The sequence below is a fragment of the Nerophis ophidion genome, linkage group LG20, assembly GCF_033978795.1.
Source record: "Nerophis ophidion isolate RoL-2023_Sa linkage group LG20, RoL_Noph_v1.0, whole genome shotgun sequence".
NCBI lineage: Eukaryota > Metazoa > Chordata > Actinopteri > Syngnathiformes > Syngnathidae > Nerophis > Nerophis ophidion.
The window spans coordinates 21,053,430-21,073,073 of NC_084630.1; the positions used below are offsets into that span (position 1 = coordinate 21,053,430).

At 41.7% G+C, this 19,644-nt stretch overlaps 1 protein-coding gene across 1 annotated transcript in view; it reads left to right on the forward strand.

The window, feature by feature from the left end:
- The window catches only part of suclg1 (succinate-CoA ligase GDP/ADP-forming subunit alph), a 107,771-nt gene that overhangs the window by 7,095 nt on the left and 81,032 nt on the right, over positions 1-19,644 (forward strand). The window contains exon 2 of the mRNA XM_061880695.1: positions 3,496-3,596. Coding sequence (XP_061736679.1) covers positions 3,496-3,596 — 101 coding nt within the window. The remainder of the gene's footprint in view (positions 1-3,495; positions 3,597-19,644) is intronic.

A 19,644-nucleotide genomic window follows, 5' to 3' on the forward strand; every position in this document is an offset into this window, starting at 1 on the left:
GGGAGACAGAAAAGGATCGCTGACGGGTCTGCCGGCTTCCAGCGCCCCTTACAAAAAAAGATGACATACAGGTAAACAAGGGGGGAGGGGGGATGGGAGAAAAAATAGAAGATTAAAATAAAATAAAAAAAAATCGGTCTTAGCCTAGGCCCTGGAGTGGGGGTGCAGACTGAGGCCAAGGGGAAAAAAACAACAACAACTCATAGCCATAGTACACATCCCTCTTACATGTGTGTAAGAGGGAAACATCAAACATCAAAGAACACAGAGGACATTAAAGACATTAAAGCAGCAGATACAACCAGACACTTCTACATACAGCTATGAATAAAAAGTAAAATAAACATATACACTGTGGTGGCCTCTGCGGTGTTCTACGCCATCGTCTGCTGGGGAGGAGGGAGCATGGCCAGAGACAGAAGCAGACCCAACAAAGCAACCAAGACAGCCGACTCCACTCTCAGCCAATGTCCAGTCCGCATGTCTAATGGCTAAGATGGCCACTAAACTGTCAGACACAATACATGAAATTTGTGCTAAGAAGATATCAGAGATATTAACAGAGAATAAAGTGGATAAATACTAGTCTAGAGCAGTGACTCACTGTGGTACACCGAAGACTCCCTTAAATACATATTCACACACACATTTAGAGTGTGTATAATGTTACAGTGGCCAAACATGAAATATACCTGTTTGAAAAAACAACTTCTTGCTTGTTTCTCATGAATACTTAGACCTACAACACTACTGGTGGTACTTGGAGAGCCAAGTGTTTTCTGAGATGAAAGTTCGAGAACCACTGGTCTAGAAATAGTTTAATATAACTGGTGTATTGCTGTTTGATTCATAAGTCCACGGTGTTGATATCAAGAGGAGTGATTAGGTCCGTGTTTTTATTTTCTAAAAATCATAGCTTTTTAATTTTTTGGTCTTTGTTAATGTTTACAAATTAGGGAATAATCCCCTGGACACAGGAGGACTTTGAGGCAAAAACTTAATGTTTTAATTAGAGATGCCCGATAATGGCTTTTTTGCCGATATCCGATATTCCAACATTTTCCAACTCTTAATTACCGATTCTGATATCAACCGATACCGATATATACAGTGGTGGAATGAACACTTTATGATGCATCATTTTGTTGTGATGCCCCGCTGGATGCATTAAACAATGTAACAAACTGCAGCTTGGAATTTGGGACATACTCTCCCTGAGAGGAGGTTGAGGTGGGGGGTAAGTAGTAGTGGTTGGTGTATATTGTAGTGTCCCGGAAGAGTTAGTGCTGCAAGGGTGGCTGGGTATTTGTTCTGTTGTGTTACGGTGCGGATGTTCTCCCGAAATGTTTGTCATTCTTTTTTGGTGTGGGTTCACAGTGTGGCGCATATTTATAACAGTGTTAAAGTTGTTTATACGGCCACTCTGTGTGACCTGTATGGCTGTTGACCAAGTATAGCTTGCATTCACGTGTGTGTGTGTGTGTGTGTGTGTGTGTGTGTGTGTGTGTGTGTGTGTGTGTGTGTGTGTGAAAAGCCGTAGATATTATGTGACTGGGCCGGCACGCAAAGGCAGGGCATTTAAGGTTTATTGGCGCTCTGTACTTCTCCCTACGGCCGTGTACACAGCGGCGTTTTAAAAAGTCATACATTTTACTTTTTGATACCGATCACTTCCGATATTACATTTTAAAGTATTTATCGACCGATAATATCGGCAGTCTGATATCATCGGACATCCTTACTTTTAAATAAGTAGTAAATCATTGTGTTTGCTTTTGTTGCGTTATTGTAAAATATTGACTTTGTTTTGATCAAACAATTGACTGTAATAAAGTAGTTCAAATATTGTGTTTTATATTGTTGAACTGCCGCAAGTACGCGCCATAAATACATTTTGAAAATGATGGCTAATACATGGGATCGGTATCGGCCAATTTCACTCATGGTTGATCGCAATGGGCAACAGAAAATCCTGGTCGGAACATCGCTGTCTCTAACCCATTAACAACAGGATATGTGTAATTGTTTTTTATTTATAGTGTCAGGAGATATTCAGAAATAAAGTGAAACTTCAGTGAAAGTGTACTCTATAGGTGGGAATCTTTGGGCTCCTCACGATTCATTTACGATTCAGGAGCTACGTTTCGATTAAAGGATCGATTATTGATGCATATTTAAAATACGTATATTGATGCAGTTTTACATTTCTTTTCGTTTCACTAAATAAGCCTTTATCACTTGCAGCTTGAAAAAACCCAATTCATTTGAGGTTTCGGTCCGGGGGGGTTGGGAGCGGTGGCAGCGGCGGCGATGACCAAGAAGAACGCGGAGTTGGAATATAATGACAACACTTTATGTACATATTCATATACATATTTACATAATATTTACATATTTATATAATATGTAACTAAAAGCTCCATTCATAGACAGAGTCCCCTTGCTTTTATGAGCGGTCGAGCGAGTCAAAAGCGGAAAAAAAAACTAACTTTTTTTTATTTGTGGCGAATAAATGAATGTGTGGGAAACCCTGGAGTACATGCATGTGATGCTACTGACACCTAGTGACCAATCAGTAACAGCATACACTACGACATATCACCTTTTGCATATTTCTCTACAAAAGACCGCTGTAGATTGAGGATAGAACAAATCAGTTTCGACTGTGGGAATTCTGAGTGTAAAACAGCACTTGTATTTACTATACATATGTATTTGTGAATGTGAGTGTTAATGTTACCTGTCTATCTGTGTTGGCGCTGCGATGAGGTGGCGACTTGTCCAGGGTGTACCCTGCCCTCCGTCCGATTGTAGCTGAGATAGGCGTCAGCGCTCCCCGTGACCGCAAAAGGGACTAAGTGGTAGAAAATGGATGAATGTATGTGTCAGGGTCAAACACTGATGACATCTATTAGAAAATACAAGAAGCAAGGAATTAAACAGAGACATAATTACATTTGGCTCAATTAAGGAGACATGTCTGGACTGTACTCTTTGTACAGTCTCACCATGTTCTGGCGAACGATTGTACGCCTCCTCTTTTATTTGGACTTTCCCTGATTACATGGCAACAGCTGTTTCTAATGGACGGGGGTCGTAAACAGCCATCGCCTTTGATTACAACAGTTCAACCAAAAGGTTGCCTTGAGGGTGGTCAGGCCCTGCTTCCTCTCCGCTTTGTAGTTTTTGGGTCAAGACAAAATATTTTTGGGGATTACAATAGAAGAAAGAAACAAAACACCTTCATGTTGCTTCCCATCCTACACAGTGGAGTTTTACAAGCCTTTTGATTAGTATGATCAAAGACAGCTTTTGTCCTCCTTTGGGAACTCATGGCAACACAAAGTTTTGTGATAACTTACAGTCAGAATAATTGTGTGTGTCTGTGTGTGTGTAGATATGTGTGTGTATATGTGTGTATGTATGTGTATATATATATAAAAATTTGTTTTGATTATGTATGCTAACATCAGCCCGTCTTTTTTCTTGGTTCAGTGCAGCAAAGTGGTGTCAGACACTGCTATACGGGAACAAGACCGAAACTCTTCATCAGCAAGGATACCAAGGTCATCTGTCAGGGCTTCACAGGAAAGCAGGTTTGTTTTGAAAACTTCTTAAAGACTTTATTTGCTACGCGAAATTATGTTTCAGAGAAGTCATGCTGGTGCCAGTTTGCTTCCAAGCAGCTTGTTTCAGTCTAATACTGTTTACTGTTTACTAGTGAAACAAGGTACACGTAGCCAAACCTGCACAACTTGTACTCAGCTTCCACAACAAGTATACAGCAGATTGTACTGCCAGAACGTGTCTCTTTTGTGAAAGGAAAGAAAAAAATAATACAAAGAATATCCCCATATAGCAGGGGTAGGGAACCTACGGCTCGCGAGCCAGATGTGGCTCTTTTGATGACTGCCTCTGGCTCTCGGATAAATCTGAGCTGACATTACTTAACACGATAAGTAATGACTGCGATGAAGTGGCGACTTGTCCAGGGTGTACCCCGCCTTCCGCCCGATTGTAGCTGAGATAGGCGCCAGCGCCCCCCGCGACCCCAAAAGGGAATAAGCGGTAGAAAATGGTTGGATGAATAATTCCACTTGTAATCAAAGTGTTGAAAATATTGTTTAAAAAAAAAACATGCTCATGCATTTGAATCCATCCATCCTTTTCTACCGCACTTGTTCAAGAAGTTGCATTAAGGGTAAGAAGTGATTTATTTATTATTGGTTAATTTAGGCAACACTAAATTGGCCCTAGTGTGTGAATGTGAGTGTGAATGTTGTCTGTCTATCTGTGTTGGCCCTGCGATGAGGTGGCGACTTGTCCAGGGTGTACCCTGCCTTCCGCCCGATTGTAGCTGAGATAGGCGCCAGTGCCCCCCGCGACCCCGAAAGGGAATAAGCGGTAGAAAATGGATGGATGGATGATTAATTTAAGGCTTGCCCTCCTGGGGGTTCTTCAGACCAACTTATGAGCCTGTTTCAGGGTTACAATATTTTTTATTTTTCAATAAGTCTCTCAGTTGCTTTCCAGCAATTGTCTTTTTCTCTTTCGTTCTCGCTCATGCTCTGGCTCCAGCCCCAATCCCGTCTCTCCTCCTGGCTGTTGCTTCCAAACAGAGCGACAGGTGATTAGATAACAAGGTCCAGGTGGGCCATCTAGGCACCTGTCGCTGATTTCGAGGCCGGTCCTGGCAACACCCCACTTCGCTGCAGGCTGCAGGCCACGCCCCCTCCACAGTTAGCCTCAGAATACCATTGTTACTACAAATAATAAGAGACTTATTATACTCTAGGAATGTTGGTCTTACTTAAAAGTGCACGCGTTTAGTTGTGTTCAGTGTTGAAAAAAATTTCATATGGTGCTTACGGAAATACATTTTTAAAATATTTGGATTTTTGGCTCTCTCAGCCAAAAAGGTTCCCGACCCCTGCCATATAGTGATCATCACATGCTTCCTCTTTGCCGCTTCCTGTGGTGTGGCGGCATCACAAAAAAACTCACAAAACAGGAATTTGTACTGTTTTTGTGCAACTTTAGAAGAGTATTTCTGAAAATTTTCCGAATTCTACCAACGACTTAAGCAAAAAGGTTCCGCAACAGTTAACGTATTTTTCGGACTATAAGTCACAGTTTTTTTCATAGTTTGGCCGAAGGTGCCACATATACCGTAAATTCAGGACTATAAGCCGCTACTTTTTTCCCTTGTTCTGGTCCCTGCGGCTTATAAAACGGTGTGGCTTACGGCAACCAGGGTCGCGCACTACCGAGGATGCGCGAGACCGAGGCAGACATCTGGCGCTGTCACGCCAAATTTCTTCCCCCCTACAAAAACCTTTCCCCCCCATTTACTTCCGTGGTCATGATTAATACAGACGCTATGTTATAAAAAATAAAAAAAAAATTAAAAAAAACAATTTACAAACACAAGCTATGGGATGACATAAGAGGAAACGTGACCCCGGAAGTAAATGCGTCATCCCATAGCTTATGTTTGTAAATTGTTTTTTAAATTTTTTTTAAATTTTTAAATTTTTTTTTATAATATGGCGTTAACAAAACGTCTGTATTTTTATAATATAGCGTTATATTTTTAGAATATAGCGTTGACAAAACTTCTGTATTAATCATGACACCGGAAGTAATTGGGGGGGGGGGGAGTTTGTAGGGGGGAGGAAATTTGTCGTGACAGCGGCAGGTAACGAGAGCAAAACAAAGAGTAAGAGAGCGTCATCAACGGCTTTCGAAAAGCTGGACTGCTGCATCGTGATGATGAAGAGGACGGCGTAACGGCTGGTGAAGCCGGAGCCGTGATTCCACTGACGAAGAGGAAGGTTTTGAGAGCGAGAACAAAGGAGAGAGAGTGGCTGACGACGCCATTTTGGACGTGTTCTTCTCCGACACCGACAAAGAGGATTTCGGTGGTTTTAGTACGATGACACAATGATTAAAGACTGACTTTGCATATACGTTATTTTGATTACGCAAACGGCCGCGGGACTGAACTTTTACTGCCGTGTTACAGGCGAGGACTTTGTATTACTTTGCACCGTTGTATTATTTGTACTCTGCATGAATGCTGTTCGCCATGTCAAAGATGTGGAAGTTTGATTGAATGATTGAAAGTTTTATTGTTAATAAATGGGACGCTTTGCGTTCCCAAACAGTCATCTCTGTCCCGACAATCCCCTCCGTGGTAGCAGGAACCCCTATATCAGGGGTCGGGAACCTTTTTGGCTGAGAGAGCCAAGAAGCCAAATATTTTAAAATGTATTTCCCTAAGAGCCATTTAATATTTTTTTAACACTGAACACAACTAAACACATGCATTTTTAAGTAAGACCAGCATTTCTAGAGTATAATAGGTCTCTTATTCTTTGTAATAACACTGTTAATTTGAAGCTAACTGTGGAGGGGGCGTGGCCTGCGGGCCTCCAGCGAAGCGGGGTGTTGCCAGCACCGGCCTCAATCAGCGGAGATGGCCCACCTGGGCCTTGTTATCTAATCATCTGTTAAAAACAGCAACCAGGAGGAGAGACGGGGTTGGGGCTGGAGCCAGAGCGCGAGTGAGGACGAAAAAGAAAAAGACAATTGCTGGAAAGCAACTGAGAGACTTATTGAAAAATAAAACAATATTGTTAACCCTAAAACAGGCTCTCATGTCAGAGCTCGGTGATCTGAAGAACCCCCAGGAGGGAAAGCCCCACACTAACAGATAATAAATAAATGACTTCTTACCATTAACGCAACTTCTTGAACATAATAAAGCATGAGAATGTTTTATATTTTGAACGTTATTTTTAACAATGTGATTACAAGTGGAATTATTCATTACTTATCGTGTTAAGCAATGTCAGCTCAGACTTATCCGAGAGCCAGATGCCGTCATCAAAAGAGCCACATCTGGCTCTAGAGCCATAGGTTCCCTACCCCTGCCCTATATACTACGGTAATTTCACATCAAAACGCCGGCGGCTTATAGTCTGGTGCGGCTTATATATGGAGCAATCCATATTTTCCCCTAAATTTAGCTGGTGCGGTTTATAGTCCTGAAATTACGGTACTCCGGAGCGATTTATGTGCGAAATTATTAACACATTACCGTAAAATATCAAATAATATTATTTATCTCATTCGCGGAAGAGACGAAGAAAATGTCAGCAATCGTCACACACGTCAACCAATAAGAATTTCGGCGGGGGAGGGTCATGGCAGAAGTGCATTGTGGGTCATGGGATGCTACCTGCTATATGCTACTGCCGTCGCTATTAAAATTGAGCATTTCAACGTTGGCGGTAACTTGTAAAAAGTGAGAAGGGCTGAACAAAAATGGCAGTGAAAAGGAAATCATGTTCTGCAGATTACAAGCTGGATGTAGTGAAATATGCAGCAGAAAAGGACAAGAGGAAGCGGCGCATACCTTTGGAGTTGGCAGAGTTGTTTAGAAGCGACATCAAGGAAGAAGATTTCATGGGATTTATGGATTAGGAGTGACAGATAGTTTGGTAAAGGTATAGCATGTTCTATATGTTATAGTTATTTGAATGACTCTTACCATAATATGTTGGGTTAACATAGCAGTTGGTTATTTATGCCTCATATAACGTACACTTATTCAGCCTGTTGTTCACTATTCTTTATTTATTTTAAATTGCCTTTCAAATGTCTATTCTTGGTGTTGGGTTTTATCAGATAAATTTCCCCCAAAAATGCGACTTACACTCTAGTGTGACATATATATGTTTTTTTCCTTCTTTATTATGCATTTTCAGCCGGACTTTTAATCCGAAAAATACGGTAAACAATATTCAAAGTTCAGAACAGTATCTGAGTTACATTTAGAGGTGGGAAAATGGAGGATTGCCCATGCATCACGATCACAACATGGCGTTCGGGAAGGATGGACAAGTGTCATTTAAAAAAAGTGGCAATAATGCTAATGTTCTCTAAATCAGGGGTCGGGAACCTTTTTGGCTGAGAGAGCCATGAAAGCCAAATATTTTAAAATGTATTTCCGTGAGAGCCATAGAATAGTTTTTTAACACTGAATATAACTAAATGCCTGCATTTATTTTAGTAAGACCAACATTTTTAGACTATTGTAGGTCTCTTATTATTTTTAATTAACATTGTTATTCTGAAGCTAACTAATAATAAGTAAAATACTTCTTACCATGAATGCAACTTCTTGAACAGGTGTGGTAGAAAACAGATATTTTGACACTGTGATTACCAACGTAATTAGGTAGGTAGGTAGGTATTATTATTGTCCAAGAACAACAAAACTTTGTTAATTGACTGATTGATTTTATTAGACAAACAAACAGTGTTAGGTTCACAGAACAGCTATGGGAAAAAACTATAGAGCAAAGCATATATACGTATCACAACATACAACTCCAGACTTGCAACATAGGGGAGGGAGTGGGGGCTATGGTGGTGGGCTGCAGCTCTTCAGGCACTGCCCAGCCGTCCATCACCCCTCAGGGATTCGCATCAAGGGCGTTGGATAAATTATTCATTACTTATCCTGTTAAGCAATGTCAGCTAAGATTTTTCTTGAGAGCCAGATGCAGTCATCAAAAGAGCCACATCTGGCTCGAGAGCCATAGGTTCCCTACCCAGCCCTGCTCTAAATGTTAATTCTTGGTTTGTATAATATTTTATCTCGGGATGTATGATAATACATAATAAAATATTACTATATAATAGTTAAAGAAGAATAAATCAATTTACAATGGTGCCCCAAAGATTCCCATCTCTCGTTGGAGCTATTGATTATTTTAGTAATCGATTAATCAATTGACGAGCTTTTTCGATAAATCAGATAAAACACACATTATAGCTTCTATGCATATTTTAGGGAAAATTGTTGAAATAAACACTTTTTTTTTCTTGCCTTAACTTTCGTTGTTTTTATTTCTGATCAATGCACATCATCAACATTGAAAGTGCCCTTTTAACATGTTTGCAGTATTAAAGATTGTGAATAAAAACCTTCCCTCACTGATGCAATGCAAATTGTGGGAGTCACTCACCACCGCTCTCATGTGTGCTCTATTGCAGCCACAGGGCAAAAAATTATGTCCTCAAATTTAAAGTTTGGGTCACTTTATGCTGTCTGGCTTTTATTGATTTGTATTATTTACACTTAATAAACAATACAATCAGAGATTGATTTCGGCAATGGTGTTATTTTGGTCATTTTTTTGTTTGTATGATAATTGTAATATTTAAATGATGATAAATGAACGTGTTCTTGCAGACAGTTTTAGATGTAGGGCTGGGCTATATGGCCTTTTTTTTAATATCTGGATATTTTTAGGTCATGTCACGATACACCATTTATATCTGGATATTTTGCCTTCGCCTTGAATGAACACTTGATGCATATAATGACAGCAGTATGATGACTATGTGTCTACATTAAAACATTCATATTTGCTACTTTTAAACTTTCATGCAGAGAGGGAAATCACAACTACCGTATTTCCTTGAATTGCCGCACGTCATATAGTATGCGCCTGCCTTGAATTACTGCCGAGTCAAACTCGCTTCGCCAAATAATTAGCGCATGCTTAGTATTACCGCCTGGTCAAACTCGTGACGTCACGAGTGACACTTCCCCTGTCATAATTTTCAAAATGGAGGAGGCTGATTTCGATACCAGTAATTTGAAATCGCATAAAGGGAAGAAGATTAAGAGCTATTCAGTGTGAGTTTGAATGTTTTCTGTCTATCTGTGTTGGCCCTGCGATGAGGTGGCGACTTGTCCAGGGTGTACGCCGCCTTCTGCCCGATTGTAGCTGAGATAGGCACTAGCGCCCCCCACCACCCCAAAGGGAATAAGCGGCAGAAAATGGATGGATGGTTGGATGGATTCAGTAGGATTTAAGGTCCAAGCTTACATCACACTCCAATTTTACTGCATATCTTTGGTAAGTGCCAGAGTGAGAAGAGGTTTTAAAATAATTAGCGCATGCTTACTTTTACCGCAATGCCTTTGGTAAGCGCAGGAGTGAGAAGAGGTTTTAAATCAATTAGCGCCCCGGCGGCAATTCAAGGAAAAACGGTAAGTCAATTGACCAAAACTTTATTTATGAAACAGTTATTAAGCAGTGACACTAAAACAGAAAGTGCAAGATTGTCAGAGACATTTTAAAACAAGCTATGAGTGCACTTTTGTGCATGATGTCACTAAGATGACATAACAAAACAACACTCAATTAAAGTGCACTTTTTATACAGAACACCACTACAATCGTTAAAACAAATAAAGTGCGCTTTTGTGCATGATGTCACGCAAGACATTTAAATAAGTGTCAAATAATAATGAGCTGCATAATAGGAAATCAAATAGTGTATGTCCTTCACTATGTGGTAGGTTCCTGCGGATATTATCTCCTTCTGTTGTTGACTATTTTTTTCATATGGTGGTGTGATATGGTTGCTTCGGCATTTTGTGGGTGTGGCACCAATCTGAGATGTTGACATGCGGAGTTTCAAGCACTCTTCATTCTCTTTCAGGTGACTTTTCAACTGATGCTACATATTAGCAGTAATGCTACTTTTTGTAGCAACGCTTTTGCCCCACACTTGACAAATTACATTCGTCTCTTCGACACATTCCCACTTGAAGCCAAACCACCGCCAGACGATGGACCCCTTCTGTTTTTCTTGGGATTTAATTCTTCCTTCATTTGTTACCAGGTTCACACCTTCTTTCTCTCGTACTACCACTCACACCACACCTAACGTTACCCATGCTGTAAGAAGGTGCGCTTGTTTAAGTCTCTGTGAGAAGGAGACAAGAAAGAGTGAGAAGAGCCTGTAGTGTAATGCCCGCAGCTAAAAGCAACTGCGTGAGAACGTACAGTCCAATATCACCATATAGTCATTTTCTATATCGCACAGAGACAAACCCGCAATATATCGATATATCGCCCGGCCCTACTTGGATGTCACCAATGCCGTGGTTTGAGGAAACTCGCGGTTGCTTTTTCCAAACACGTCTTTAATGAACTGCCAACATGAAGATGCTTAAAGGCTTTGTAAATACACTGAGACAAAGTCATAGTTCATTGTGTTCTTCGTGCGACCCCTAAGCTAAAACTCTGCTGATCTAAGGTAACATTTTGTTATGTTGTGAAGGAATGATTCGGATTTAGTGTGGATTGTTCATGCCAAGCTCTGAGAACTCCGTTTAGATTAGGTGGGCATGATTGGTCAAAAATGTCGTTCTGTTTCATAGTTTTACTTTGCCATTTTGTCTGAGCATATGAGACTGGCTAGTGTTGTTTCCCGAGGAAAGAATGAAATGAGTCTGACCATCCTGGGTTGAAAACTTTGTTTTCGCTGTCCAGTTTACTTTTTCAAGCGCCATCTGTATTTATTTTTCTCGTCTCCAGCTCACTTGTCTCTCTGTCGCTAGCTCTCTTTTTTCTCTCTATCTCTTTCGCACTCTTTTGCCACATCTGTTACATATATTTATTTGTATTCCTGTTACAAAATGTGTGCACTTATTACTTCAGAAGAGGCAGTCTGTTAAAATAGATTGAATACTGCAGACACCTAGCTGCAGGCTTTTGTATTGTTCCAACATGAATACCAGAGTGCAGGGTAGACACAAGTAGTGTCAATCTCCTCTGCCACTGTTTGGGAAACTCTGGCTTAACTCGCATGCAATTGGTTATTTCCTAATCCAGTCACCCGCACCACAGAGTCTATAAAAGGTGTGCTGGTCAAAATAGAACCTCCTATTGAAATGTAAAGTCATGAAATCATTTCTTGTCTATATGTACAGGTTTGTACCCAGACCGCGGTCTGCCAGTTATTTATCTGTGATATTTTTGCATTTCCAAAAGCGAAAACCAAGGAACACACCGGATAAAGTTGTGGAGAAGTTTAAAGCAGGCTTAGGCTATAAAAAGATTTCCAAAGCTCTGAAAATCTGAAGCAGCACTGCGGAACAAGGAGAGCACTGATCGGAGATGCACCCAAAAGACAAATGGTAACTGGACGAAATGCAGAGATCTGCAGCTTAGGTAGGGGAATCTGTCCACAAGACATCTATTAGTCTTGCACTGCATACATGCGGTCTTTATGGGAGAGTGGCAAGAAGAAAGCCATTGTTAAAAGACATCCATAATAAGTCCAAAGTAGGGCTGGGCGATATATCAATGTACTCGATATATCGCGGGTTTGTCTCGGTGCGTTACAGAAAATGACTATATGATGATATTCAAGTATACATTCTCACGCAGTTGCTTTTAGCTGCGGGCATTACACTACAGGCTCTTCCCAATCTTTCTCGTCTCTCCTTCTCACAGACAGCAGGCGCACCTTCTTACATACGGCACATACGTATAAGCCCTCGCGGAGCAGAGATGTCGCAGCATGGTTAACGTTAGCTGTGATGCTAGCAGAGCCGTGCGAGTGGTAATACGAGAGAAAGAAGGTGCAAATCTTGTAACAAATGAAGGAAGAATTAATTCCCAAGAAAAACAGCAGGGGGTCGTCCATCGTCTGGCGGTTGTTTGGCTTCAAGCAGGAATATGTCGAACAAGTATGCGGCAAAAGCGTTGTTACAAAAAGTAGCGCCTATTGCTAATATTTGAAAAGTCACCTGCCAGAGAATGAAGAGTGTTTGAAACTGCATGTCAACATCTCCGTTCGGGGCCACACCCACAAAATGCAGAAGCAACCATTTCCAGATCGTATGAAAAAAATAGTCAACAACAGAATTTAATAACATCCGCAGGAACCTACCACGTAGCGAAGGACATACACCATTTGATTTCCTATCATGCAGCTCATTTTTATTTGACACTTATTGAAATATTTTGTGTGACATCATGCACAATAGTGCACTTTGTTTTAAACTATTGTAGTGGCGTTCTGTACAAAAAGTGCACTTTAATTTAGTGATGTTTTGATATGTCATCTTAGTGACATCATGCACAAAAGTGCACTAATAGCTTGTTTTAAAATATTTCTGACAATCTTGCACTTTGTTTTGAAATGACATGAATGTTAGTGCCACTGCTTAATAACTGTTTCATAAATTCACTTTTGGTCAATTGACTTAGTTGTGATTTCCCTCTCTCCATGAAAGTTTAAAAGTATCATATATTAATGCAGTATGAAGAAGGTTTTAATGTAGACACATAGAGTCATCATACTGCTGTGATTATATGCATCAAGTGTTCATTCAAGGCTAAGGCAAAATTTCCAGATATATATCGTGTATCGTGTCATGGCTTAAAAATATTGAGATATTAATAAAAGGCAATATCGCCCAGCCCTAGTCCAAAGCAGTTTGCTGCAAGCCAAGTTTGGGGACACAGCAAAAACGTGGAATACGGTGCTTTGGTCAGACGGAATCAAAATGGAGTTTTGTGGGTAAAATGTGTGTCAGAGAAGTAATAGTGCACATCACTCTGCACACATCATCCCCACTGTCAAATATGGTGGTGGCAGCATCATGCTCTGGGGGTGCTTCTCTCCGACAGGGACAGAAAATATAGTCAGACTTGATGGGAAGATTGATGGAGCGAAATAAAGGGGAAAAACTCTTGTTGGAGTCTGCCAAAGACTTGAGACTGGGGTGAGATTCACCTCCCAGCGGTACAACAACCCTAATTATAAAGCCAGGGACAATGTAATGGTTTAAAAGAAAACATATTCTTCTGTTAGAATGGCCCAGTCAAAGTCCAGACCTAAACCCAAATGAGGGGGTGAGAAGTGACCGGTGCAATGGATGTGGAGCGGATTTACTGTATTTTTCGGATTATAAATCGCTGCGGAGTATACGTCGCACCGGCTGAAAAAGCATAATGAAGAAGGAAAAAAACATACATACGTCGCACTGGAGTATAAGTTGCATTTTTGGGGGAAATGTATTTGATAAAACCTAACACCAAGAATAGACATTTGAAAGTTATATTAAGATGAATAAAAAATAGTGAACAACAGGCTGAATAAGTATACGTTATATGAGGCATAAATAACCAACTGAGAAGGTGCCTGGTAGGGCTGGGCGTATCGATACCAAGTATCGGTATCGTATCGATACTGGCGTGATGGTATCGATACTTCACCAAATTAAGCGAATCACTCAGATTTAAAAAAAAAATGTGAGCGCAGCGCTCCTCACCACTCCACCCTCCTCCCTAGTGATGGGTCGCGAACGAGATTTAAAAACACTTTAAAAATTCATCTTCAACCCAAAATAAAATAAAATAAATACAATCAACATGACGCTTGGTGCGTTCGCGCACACACATCAGTATAATTCGCTCCGAGGTTCACTCGGACACACACACACACACACACACACACACGCGTGCGTTTCCAGTGCGACTTAATGTCTTGGTTGTAAACTGTAAAGTATTTTATTGCACTAAAATTACAATAAGAATTTCTCAGTTCTTTTGTTTTGTGTTCATTTTTACAACTGTTTAATAGCTAGTGTTTTCTTTTTTTACTGAAGTTCTTGTGTGTTGTGAGGCGACTAGCCAAGTTCAGTATTTGTTTTCACCTTATTTGCACTACTTACTTTATTGTAATTGATATTATTACTTTTTTATTTGAATTTCTCAGTTCTTTTGTTTTGTGTTCATTTTTACAACTTTGTTCAATAACTAGAGTTTTGTTATTTACCTTAAGTGTTTGTGTGTTGTGAGGCGACAAGCCAGGTTCAGTAGTTGTTTGCACCTTATTTGCATTACCTTATTGCTATTGATATTTAATTTTTTGACTTAAATCGTTGTCCTGTGTTGTATTATTATCATAATTAATAAAGGCAAAAGTACAAATTTGTTTTTCAAATCAGATGACGACACTTCCGGCATTTGTATCGGCGATACTGGCCGGTATCGGATCGGTATCGATACCCAAATTTGCGATATTGCCCACCCCTAGTGCCTGCTATGTTAATCTAACATATTATGGTAAGAGTCATTCAAATAACTAGAACATATAGAACATGCTATACCTTTACCAAACAATCTCTCACTCCTAATCCATAAATCCCATGAAATCTTCTTCCTCGATGTCGCTTCTAAACAACTCTGCCAACTCCAAAGGTATGTTCCGCTTCCTCTTGTCCTCTTCTGCTGCATATTTCACTAGGTCCAGCTTGTAATCTGCAGTACATTATTTCCTTTTTGCTGCCATTTGTGTTCAGCCCTTCTCAGTTTTTACAAGTTACCGCCAACGTTGAAATGATCCATTTTAATAGCTACGGCAGTAGCATATAGCATATAGCAGTTAGCATCCCATGACCCAAAATGCACTTCTGCCATGACCCTCCCCTGCCGAATTCTTATTGGTTGACGTGTGTGTGACAATTGCTGACATCTTCTCCGTCTCTTCCGCGAATGAGATGAATAATATTATTTGATATTTTATGGTAATGTGTTAATAATTTCACACATAAATCGCTCCGAAGTATATGTCACACCCCCGGCCAAACTATGAAAAAACTGCGACTTATAGTCCGAAAGGTCTTTAATCAATGCATGTTACCAACCATGACATATGGAGCTGAACCCTGGGCATTGTCAAATAAAATGGAAAAGAAAAATAGCAGCTGCACAACACAACATGGAAAGAAATATGCTCGGAATCACATATAAAGACGGAAAAACAAATGAATGGGTGAGAAAACAAACGCAAGTCCAAGACATAATGAGAACTATCAAATTAAATAAGTGGAAGTGGGCTGGACTTTGTCACCGATTCTGTTCATAACTTTTATGGACAGAATTTCTAGGCGCAGCCAAGGCGTTGAGGGGTTCCGGTTTGGTAACCGCGGGATTAGGTCTCTGCTTTTTGCAGATGATGTGGTCCTGATAGCTTCATCTGACTGGAATCTTCAGCTCTCGCTGGATCGGAATGAGATTCAGCACCTACAAGTCGGAGTCCATGGTTCTCGCCCGGAAAAGGGTGGAGTGCCATCTCCGGGTTGGGCAGGAGACCTTGCCCCAAGTGGAGGAGTTCAAGTACCTAGGAGTCTTGTTCACAAGTCAATCAATCAATCAATGTTTATTTATATAGCCCCAAATCACAAATGTCTCAAAGGACTGCACAAATCATTACGACTACAACATCCTCGGAAGAACCCACAAAAGGGCAAGGAAAACTCACACCCAGTGGGCAGGGAGAATTCACATTCAGTGGGACGCCAGCGACAATGCTGACTATGAGAAACCTTGGAGAGGACCTCAGATGTGGGCAACCCCCCCCCTCTAGGGGACCGAAAGCAATGGATGTCGAGCGGGTCTAACATGATACTGTGAAAGTTCAATCCATAGTGGCTCCAAGACAGCAGTGAGAGTCCCGTCCACAGGAAACCATCTCAAGCGGATCAGCAGCGTAGAGATGTCCCCAACCGATACAGGCGAGCGGTCCATCCTGGGTCCCGACGAGCGGTCCATCCTGGGTCTCGACTCTGGACAGCCAGTACTTCATCCATGGTCATCGGACCGGACCCCCTCCACAAGGGAGGGGGGGACATAGGAGAAAGAAAAGAAGCGGCAGATCAACTGGTCTAAAAAGGAGGTCTATTTAAAGGCTAGAGTATACAGATGAGTTTTAAGATGAGACTTAAATGCTTCTACTGAGGTAGCATCTCGAACTGTTACCGGGAGGGCATTCCAGAGTACTGGAGCCCGAACGGAAAACGCTCTATAGCCCGCAGACTTTTTTTGAGCTCTAGGAATCACTAATAAGCCGGAGTCTTTTGAACGCAGATTTCTTGCCGGGACATACGGTACAATACAATCGGCAAGATAGGCTGGAGCTAGACCGTGTAGTATTTTATACGTAAGTAGTAAAACCTTAAAGTCACATCTTAAGTGCACAGGAAGCCAGTGCAGGTGAGCCAGTACAGGCGTAATATGATCAAACTTTCTTGTTCTTGTCAAAGTGAGGGAAGAGTGGATCGTGAGATCGACAGGCGGATCGGTGCGGTGTCTTCAGTAATGCGGACGTTGTACCGATCCGCTGTGGTCAAGAAGGAGCTGAGCCGGAAGGCAAAGCTCTCAATTTACCGGTCGATCTACGTTCCCATCATCACCTATGGTCATGAGCTTTGGGTCATGACCGAAAGGATAAGATCACGGGTACAAGCGGCCGAAATGAGTTTCCTCCGCCGGGTGGCGGGGCTCTCCTTTAGAGATAGGGTGAGAAGCTCTGTCATCCGGGAGGAACTCAAAGTAAAGCCACTGCTCCTTCACATCGAGAGGAGCCAGATGAGGTGGTTCGGGCATCTGGTCAGGATGCCACCCGAACGCCTCCCTAGGGAGGTGTTTAGGGCACGTCCAACCGGTAGGTGGCCACGGGGAAGACCCAGGACACGTTGGGAAGACTATGTCTCCCGGCTGGCCTGGGAACGCCTCGGGATCCCCCGGGAAGAGCTGGACGTAGTGGCTGGGGAGAGGGAAGTCTGGGTTTCCCTGCTTAGGCTGTTGCCCCCGCGACCCGACCTCGGATAAGCGGAAGAAGATGGATGGATGGATGAAATGGGCTGGACATATCGGTAGGAGAACAGATAATAGATGGACTTCCCTAATGACATCATGGAGACCCATGGATGGGAGCAGAAATAGAGGAAGACAGAGAGTGAGATGGCGAGATGAAATAGACAAATATTGGGGAACAGTGCAGTGGCAGGGAGCAGCTAGAGATCGTTCACTATGGCAGAAACATGCTGAGGCTTTCGTCCAGCAGTGGGCTGATGATGATGATGAAATAGTCCGAAAAATACGGTAGTTAATAATGGGAGAGTCCAGTCTATAGTCCAGCAGGGGATCATGTTGAATGCAGACAAGTCAGCAGCTATACTGTTGGATAAGCTCCGAGCAATCGGATTCGACGAAACCTCATCAAGCTGGATGCAATCTTACTTGGAGGGGAGGAAACAGGTGGTAGAGGTGAACGGCACCATGTCCCCTCCCCTCTCAGTAAGCTGTGGAGTCCTTCAGGGGAGTATACTAGGACCTTTACTGTTTACATGCCATCAGCATGCCACTGTGAATTGTTCCTGTTTGCGGATGACTCGGCCCTGCTGGTATCCGGCAAGGACAAGTCACAGGTGGAACAAATCCTCAGTGCTGAACTCCTCAATATTTGCACGTGGCTCGCTGACAACAAGCTATCCATACACTTAGGTAAAACGGAATCCATCCTATTTGGGTCCCATATCAAACTTAAGAAGGTCAGTGACTTTACTATAAAAGTGGGTGACATTGTTATCACCAGGAAGGATGAGATCACCTACCTAGGTTCCATTCTAGAAGCTAATCTTTCCTGTGATAAAATGGCAACCAAGGTGATCAAAAAGGTCAACCAAAGAACGAGATTCCTCTACAGAATCTCCTCTCTGGTCAACAAAAGCACCTTGAGGATTCTAGCGGGAACTCTCATTCAACCCTTCTTCGATTACGCTTGCACCTCCTGGTACCCCAGCACCTCCAAAACCCTCAAATCTAGACTCCAAACATCCCAGAATAAGCTAATGCGGTTACTTTTAGACCTCCACCCCAGATCACACCTCAATCCAACCCACTTCTCCAAAGTGGGCTGGCTCAGGGTGGAGGACAGAGTAAAACAACTTGCACTGAGCCTAGTCTATAAAATCCGCTACACCTCCTTGATACCGAAGTACATGTCAAACTACTTCCTTAACGTAAATGACCGCCATAACCACAACACCAGGGGGAGCTCCACAAACCACGTTAAACCCAGATTTCGATCTAACAAAGGTCTTAACTCATTCTCTTTCTATGCCACATCAATGTGGAATGCACTCCCAACAGGTATAAAAGTAAGTGCATCTCTATATTCCTTCAAAACCGCTCTAAAACAGCACCTCCAGGCAACTTCAACACTTTACTAATACCCTCCTCCATTCACATCCCATCTCCCCGGATTATAAACAACTCAAATGTACTTCTAATGTATATACTTGTTCTTATGCTATCTGAACTCACTATGTTCTCTGCTGGCTGTACATATCCTACTGTAAGACCTACACTGTTTCAATGTCCACATTTCTCTGTTGATGCAATTGTTAATGACTGAAGTTCTGATATCAACCAAAGCTCCTCATCCCACCCCCCGTATTGTAAATAATGTAAATAATTCAATGTACATACTATGATGATTAACTTGTGTGATGACTGTATTATGTTGATAGTATATATTTGTACCATGAATTGATTAACGTGGACCCCGACTTAAACAAGTTGAAAAACTTATTCGGGTGTTACCATTTAGTGGTCAATTGTACGGAATATGTACTGTACTGTGCAATCTACTAATAAAAGTATCAATCAATCAATCAAAAAGCGCAGAGACCTCACCAACTGGTGCACAGTTGAGCGATCCACCCTGGGTCCCGACTTTGTACAACTAGGACATAATATGTGGTCACCTTATAAACTCTCATTGCATGAGAGGGTGGCAGAGCAGAAAAGAGACGGTAGATCAACTGGTCTAAAAGCAGGGTCTATTTAAAGGCTAGAGTATACAACTTAGTTTTAAGATTGGAGTAAAGTTGGCAACCAGCGTCACTGAAAGAATCCAAACACATTGAATATGTGAAATCCCATGTTATTATTGTATATTGGTCTAAGGAAA